Source organism: Lithobates pipiens, unplaced genomic scaffold, assembly GCF_037356315.1.
Source record: "Lithobates pipiens isolate NorthernLeopardFrog02 unplaced genomic scaffold, aLitPip1_a1.2 Scaffold_16, whole genome shotgun sequence".
In the NCBI taxonomy this organism is placed as follows: domain Eukaryota; kingdom Metazoa; phylum Chordata; class Amphibia; order Anura; family Ranidae; genus Lithobates; species Lithobates pipiens.
In genome coordinates, this window is record NW_027507748.1 from 455,283,141 (window position 1) to 455,290,301 (window position 7,161).

Consider the following 7,161-nt stretch of genomic DNA (forward strand, 5'->3'; position numbering starts at 1 on the left):
CTGTATATGGTAAAAAGTAAAAAATAAATAAATAAATAAATTCCTTCTGAAAAGTATAAAATGCAAGTAAATTGTCAGCAAATAAGGGAATATTTTTGAAAAATCAACATTTTGTTTCTATGCATTACCTAATTTGCATGCCCCTGATATCTAAATTATCAAAGTAACTATTAATTGAGGTTGAAAAAAACAAGATTTTAACAGCATCATAACCAGAGACAAATTCTGTTAAGTGTGATTAACCATGACCTTCAAAGACTAAGCTTCTAAAGAACATCCTGGCCATATGATCTTAAGCCAATCACATAGCTCCTAAAGACATATTATCTATAGGCGTCCTCTACATAATCATTTGACATATTATGTATGCAAAAATCAAATACTTACATCCAATCCCTTTCTTTTCTTCAAACGTTTCTTGTTGAGTTTCTTGCAGGCATACATTTTTCCTGTTCCTCTCATTTGAGAAGCTGAGACCTCCCCAAATCCCCCTTTGCCAAGAATTCTAAAGTCCATGAACCATTCCTCTCCAACGGGCTGAGCTTCTAGCCATTTCCACTGAAGAAATTTGGAAAAATATTTTCCCTCCTTGTACAGTGGAAAAGCATGTTCTTTTAAATAATCCAAAGTAGATTGAAGTAGGTCTTTAAAGAGCCCATCCGGGACCTTGGAATACTCCTCAACTACTGGTGCAATTTTTTTCTCATCTAAATAGACACAAAAATACTTTGAACGTGGCTCAAGATGTTTGTTGATGATGCCAGTAGCTTTTCGCAATCGGTCCTCATCCTCTGCAACATCGTAATCCTCAATATCCCCCCAAATGTCCAGAGCTGGTACGAATTGCTCCACAGTTCCCAAAAACTCCTGAAACAACTTCTTTCCAATGGGTTGCTTGACACAAATATTGTCAAATTCCAGATCAAGCTGATCCTTCAGATGTTCACACTCTGATAGTGGAGGCAATTTAAGCTTGGAGCGAAATTTCTTATTTCTTGTAATTTGAGGGTTGAAGCCCCCATCAAAGCTGCCCCGAGCTGTAATATATGCTGAGTTGGCTACCACTGTTTCCAAAGCCCCAAAATCCATCTTTGATTGTTTAGTCTCCTGGACCAAACATGAACCACTTGGTAGCTAGAGAAAGCAAATCTTGACTGAAAGGAAGTCCAGCCCACACTACAATCAGCGCTTCCAGGCTTAGTAAAATCCCCTTGAATTATGGACTAAGGACTTCAATCGGGTTCTGCATGTCTGTGATACTGTGCATGAAAAAAGAGCAGGCACACAAGCTCATGACCTAAAATCCTTAGCTAAATGGAAAAAAATACAAAAAATTAAAACAAAAAGCAAGATGGAAAATCACTCCAGATGTGCAACATTAATCCAGAGCTTGCATGATATAATGCAAGAATGTCTGTCTAAAAGAGATAACTAAATGACAGGTGAGAAACTAATACGCCTGAGTCAACACCTCTATAAACTCTTTATCCACTTACATAGTTAATGCGACTCTCTTTCTCTCTCTCTCTCCATCATTATCTCTTAAACTTACTCTGTTGTCTGAGCCACACAAATAAAACACTATTTATTTCTGATATTTCCTGCAGGCTCACTATGTTGTGCTGCAAAAAAATGTTTTTAAATAGTAACTTACTGCTGGAACAATACAATGGCATTATATATACAGGATAAATTATTATTATTACTACAATTGACTGTATTACCTACTTGTGCTGTTTAGCTAAAAGAACTGTTTGCTAGCATTCAACATTCAATTCTTTTCAGGAGAAAGGCATATATTTATTCTGAGTTATAGATGTATTTAATGGGGAATGAAGAAAGAAAAATAAACAGCACTGTGTTCATCTAGCAAAGACAAGCAAGTACTCTTGTGGTGATGGAAATAGGATTACAGTCTTTACAGACATATATAAAACAAAATCTCCAGATTAGTGCATGCCTTCTAGAGTGTGTGTTAAATTGGTGACACTGAATTCCAGTAGCTTCTAGCTACTGTATCTATTCTATAGGCCACAAATGTTACAGAGGTGCGTGATATAATTCCTACACTTGGGGGTGACTTACACAAATGTGAAATCACAATCTTTATTAACAGCAAAAACATGACAGTATGCAGAAAATATATTGTGCAACGAGGCCTGAAGAATAAAGTGATGATGTGTTTTAACCACTTAACGACCAGCACACGCCGATGTACGTCCTATTTTTGAAGAGGGATATCTCGGTAACAGCAGCAGCTGCTGCCACAACCGAGATATCCATCTCTTCACTTGCCAATAGTCTGTATGATAACGGTGGTCTCCACGGTGGATTCGCCGCGAGATCACCACTATTGGCAGAGGGAGAGGTGCCACCTCCCTCCCGCCGCCCTCTCATGCCCTCCTCCGCTTACTGGAGCCGTCGGTAGCGGCGGAAGCGATCGGGTCCTCTTCCTAGCTGGGTATAGAGACGAGTGAGGCTAAGATGGCCCCCACTCATCTCTATACCATGGGAGGGCAGAAGGAACGTCAAAACTTCACTTTCGTCCATACCTCTTAAAGGTATATTTTTTTAATGTTATTTTTTCAATTTTTTTTTTTTTATTGCATTTAAGTCCAAATATGAGATCTGAGGACTTTTTGACCCCAGATCTCATATTTAAGAGGACCTGTCATGCTTTTTTTTTTTTTTCTATTCCTTGTAATAGGAATAAAAATGATCCATTTTTTTTTTTAAAACAGTGTAAAAATAAATAAAATCAATTAAAATAAATAAGAAAAAAAAGGTTTTTAAAAACACCCCGTCCCGACGAGTGAGCGCACAGAAGCGAGCGCATATGTGAGTAGCGCCTACATATGAACACGGCGGTCAAACCACACATGTAAGGTATTGCCGCGATCAGTAGAGCGAGAGCAATAATTCTAGCCCTAGACCCCCTCTGTAACGCAAAAAATGCATCCTGTAGAATTTTTTTAATGTTGCTTATGGAGATTTTTGAGGCTAAAAGTTTGACGCCATTCCACGAGCGGGCGCAATTTTTCAGCATGACATGTTGGGTATCAATTTACTTGGCGTAACATTATCTTTCACAATATAAAAAAAATTGGGCTAATTTTACTGTTGTCTTATTTTTTTCCAAAAAAGGGGACTTGTAAGACCGCTGCGCAAATACGGTGTGAAAAAAAGTATTGCAATGACAGCCATTTTATTCTCCAGTGTGTTAGAAAAAAAAACTAAATAAAATCTAAGTAATTTTCTAGCAAAAAAACCTGTTTTAAACATGTAGACACAGAGTCTGAAAAAAAGGCCTGGTCCTTAAAGAGGAAGTAAACCCTGATGGGTTTACTTCCTCTTTCATTCCCTGCAAAGGCAAAGCATAATGGACTACTATGCATCGCATAGCCCATTTTGTGTCACTTACCTGACACAGGAGCCAGCGAATTCATCGCTGTCCCCTGTAGTCCGGCGCATCCATCTTCTCGGTGGGGTCTCGCAGCTCCGCCGCTGTCATTCGGCGAAGCCGCGATGACATCACTACTGCGCATGTGCACGGGAGCCGACACGCGCAGCATCTTTGTCGTTGACGATGCCACGCTCAGTGCACAATGTGCCTGTCTTTGGGCAAATATCTCCTAAACTGTATAATCTAGGCTTACCTGTAGGTCAAAGTGTGTTGTAAGGGTTTACAACCACTTTAAGTGGTTAATACATATAAGGTAAACAAATATGTTAAGAAATGTTAGTGTAGAGGCCTTTCCTTAAACTGGGTTAGACAAAAACAATTTCATAGCTCAACTCACCAACCAAATTAACATGTCTAACCGTCTGTTAAAAGCTGGGGTTTAGTTAGTACACATTTGCAAACTTAAACTTACTTAAACTCCCTCAGAACCTTGAGGGTGTGATATATCTGAACGAAGAATTTACCCCGACCCTCCAGGGTTTTCTGTATCTTCTGGGATTGTACGTGTTGTCAAGCATTGATAGACATTTACTTGGATTCCACTAGCCCTCTACATTTATAAGAGCCTGTCCTTAATCAGCTGATGTGGTGCCAATCCTGGGACATCTAGCCAAGCCTGCCATAATGAATAGAGTTTAAGTGGGACAGTTCTGTGGTTACCCTGGGGGTGATCCATAGTTGTGCAATTAATTTGCGTGCAGCATATAGTAATCTAAAAGTAAAATTTGTTGCACTATAAGCAAAAAATAAACTGAAATAAAAATACAGCCGCTCACACAATATTGCTGGATACAATATAAAATAATTAAAAGTTATGGTGTAGCGCTAAAACTATAATATGATAGAAACAAAAGTTCATATGGATTATTCGTGTGGTTCAAACTCCAAAAGAAGAAAAAATCCATCCGTGTCAGTCCAGAAAGGTAGAGAAAGAAGGGACCATCACCAGCACCCAACAACACTGACTCACTTACCATCAGTGCAATTTGGTAATGCGCTTAAAGTGGTTGTAAACCCTTACAAACCACTTTGACCTACAGGTAAGCCTAGATTAAGGCTTACCTCTAGGTCCAAGAAATATCTCCTAAACCTATACGGTTTAGGAGATATTTACAAAAAGACAGCCATTGCTGTCTACATGCGCACTGGGCAGGCCGCAGATCGCGGCGATATGCCGCTCGTGTCGCCTCCCATGTGCATGTGTGGGAGTGACGTCATCACGGCTCCGGCCAATCACAGCGCCGGAGTAGCGAGACCCGGAAGTCACTCCGGGATACATGGCAGCGGCAAACATGAAGACATGTTTGCATACTAGCTCATTATGCCTTTGCCTTGCAGGTTGCTTTTTTTTTTTTTTTTCAACTGCCTTTACTTCCTCTTTAAAGCACGTTCCTGAACTCAGCAATCCAATCCAGAGCATATCATCAGATGATATATATATAAATATTGACTCCACCACACTCCACCAGATATATCCTCAATAATAATTCAATGGCCACATGCAGGAATGAAGAAAATAATCTCATTGAGCAGATACCATAAAAAAATCTGAACAATCTTTATTCAAAACATTCTAATGAAAATACACTCACATTTTGTGTGAAATTTACCGGCTTGATCATGGCGTTCCTGATCGTGCCATAGCGCCACTTCCAGGAATTGAAGCACGAGCGGTATTCGGTTGGGCTGTCTCTGTGGAAGGATGTTTCCCCCTTGTGGACAGCTTTATCTGTTTAAGGTAATTACATTCCTTATAAAAAGACCGCCAGCTCATGTCATAGACACGCCCCTGAGGATGCACGATTGTGACGAAACGTTGGGGGACTAGTGACATGCGGAGGAGTTCAGGAGTGGCTTCCATTTTGGTGTTAGGGAGTCCTGGTTACTTCCCTATCTTCATGCTGGTAAATTTCACACAAAATGTGAGTGTATTTTCATTAGAATGTTTTGAATAAAGATTGTTCAGATTTTTTATGGTATCTGCGTAATGAGATTATTTTCTTCATTCCTGCATGTGACCATTGAATTATTATTGAGGATATATCTGGTGGAGTGTGGTGGAGTCAATATTTATATATATATATATATATATATATATACCATCTGATGATATGCTCTGGATTGGATTTCTGAGTTCAGGAACGTGCTTTAAGTGCATTACCAAATTGCACTGATGGTAAGTGAGTCAGTGTTGTTGGGTGCTGGTGATAGTCCCTTCTTTCTCTACCTTTCTGGACTGACACGGATGGATTTTTTCTTCTTTTGGAGTTTGAACCACACAAATAATCCATATGAACTTTTGTTTCTATCATATTATTGTTTTAGTGCTACACCATAACTTTTAAGCATATACTAATTGTATGACTGCCATATAAGCCGAGGGGGTTAGAGCCAGTGTGCCCAATAGACATACAACTGGTTCTCATGGAATATTTATCGTATAAACCTGTGATATTACATCTAGAACTTCCTTCCAATAATGGAAAATTTTGGGGCACCTCCACATGATGTGGATTTGGTCCCCATGACCACCTTCACATTTCAGACAAAGTGAGGTATCCCTTATCTCCCATTTGTATAGCCATACAATAGTCCTATATTCTCTGTGTAACAAATATAAGGGTGACAGCTTTTGAGAGGAGGATACCGACACCAAAGGGGCAGATGAGAGGCACAAATCCCATGTTTCCCCATCTATGTTGCCTATATCCCCCTCCCAACCCCGCCTACAGGGAAGGCTGGAAGGGTCTTTTATGACACTAATAAGCATATTATATGCTCTAGAGATCATTCCCTCCTTATTGTCTTCCATAAAGATCCCATGTATCAATGTGTGGTCAGTCAGCTGAAGGGGAGTGTGTTGTGATTGTGTTTGTATTGCATGACGTAGCTGTAAGTATTTGAAAAAGTTGGTGCATTGAATTTCAAATTCCACTTGGATTTTCATAAAGGACTTGAAATTTGATCCATTGTATATTTGGGACAGATAGCGAATTCCTAACATTTCCCAATTCCTGAACCCCTTTAACTTCAGCAGTTAGTAATTAACATTGCAACAAATTAGCGTGTGACTTAGAAAGCCCCTGATCCCCAAAAAATTTTTTGTGTATGCCTCCAGTTGCTGGAGCTGGGACGCTGTGTAGTAGGCCCTGGATCTATCTGCTCCCCTGTAGGTTGTACTTAGAAGTGTACAGAGAGGCATAGAATGATCTAAAAAATTGCAGTATATTTGAGGTTTGGTGTTGGGGGGTTCCCTGTTCATCACAAATGGCCAAGATAAGAGAGGTGGACCTCTGCGCATGCGCCATCATAGCTAGCATGTGCCCAGTTGCTTCTCACTCCTCAAAATGGTTCTGTTGTATAAAAAAACTTTTATTTTCAGCCAGTTGAGTCGGGATCGACCCCTTACACGGATCGGTGATCAGGCGAGTCTCATGGACTCGCCGATCACAGAGCGCGCCGCGCGCGCCCCTCAGGGGGCGCGCAGGCCGCTCGTAACCAGGACGACGTCAATAGACGTAGTCCTGGAAATGTAGGTCCGCGCTAATGCCGTCATTTGGCAATAGCGCGGATCTCAAGTGGTTAATCACTAAAGAGTTTACGGCAGTGATGTGGGCTGGGGAAGAAGATAAATATTTGGAGATACCTTCTAGAATGGTCTTTTCTTTTGCAGGTTCTGCCTGGTGTTTATGTGAGTG

At 40.4% G+C, this 7,161-nt stretch overlaps 1 protein-coding gene across 1 annotated transcript in view; it reads right to left on the reverse strand.

The window, feature by feature from the left end:
- Window positions 1-1,387, reverse strand: part of GRK1 (G protein-coupled receptor kinase 1) — a 59,435-nt gene extending 58,048 nt beyond the window's left edge. The window contains exon 1 of the mRNA XM_077482830.1: window positions 388-1,387. Coding sequence (XP_077338956.1) covers window positions 388-1,089 — 702 coding nt within the window. The 5' untranslated portion in view covers window positions 1,090-1,387. The remainder of the gene's footprint in view (window positions 1-387) is intronic.
- Window positions 1,388-7,161: the final 5,774 nt, after the last annotated feature.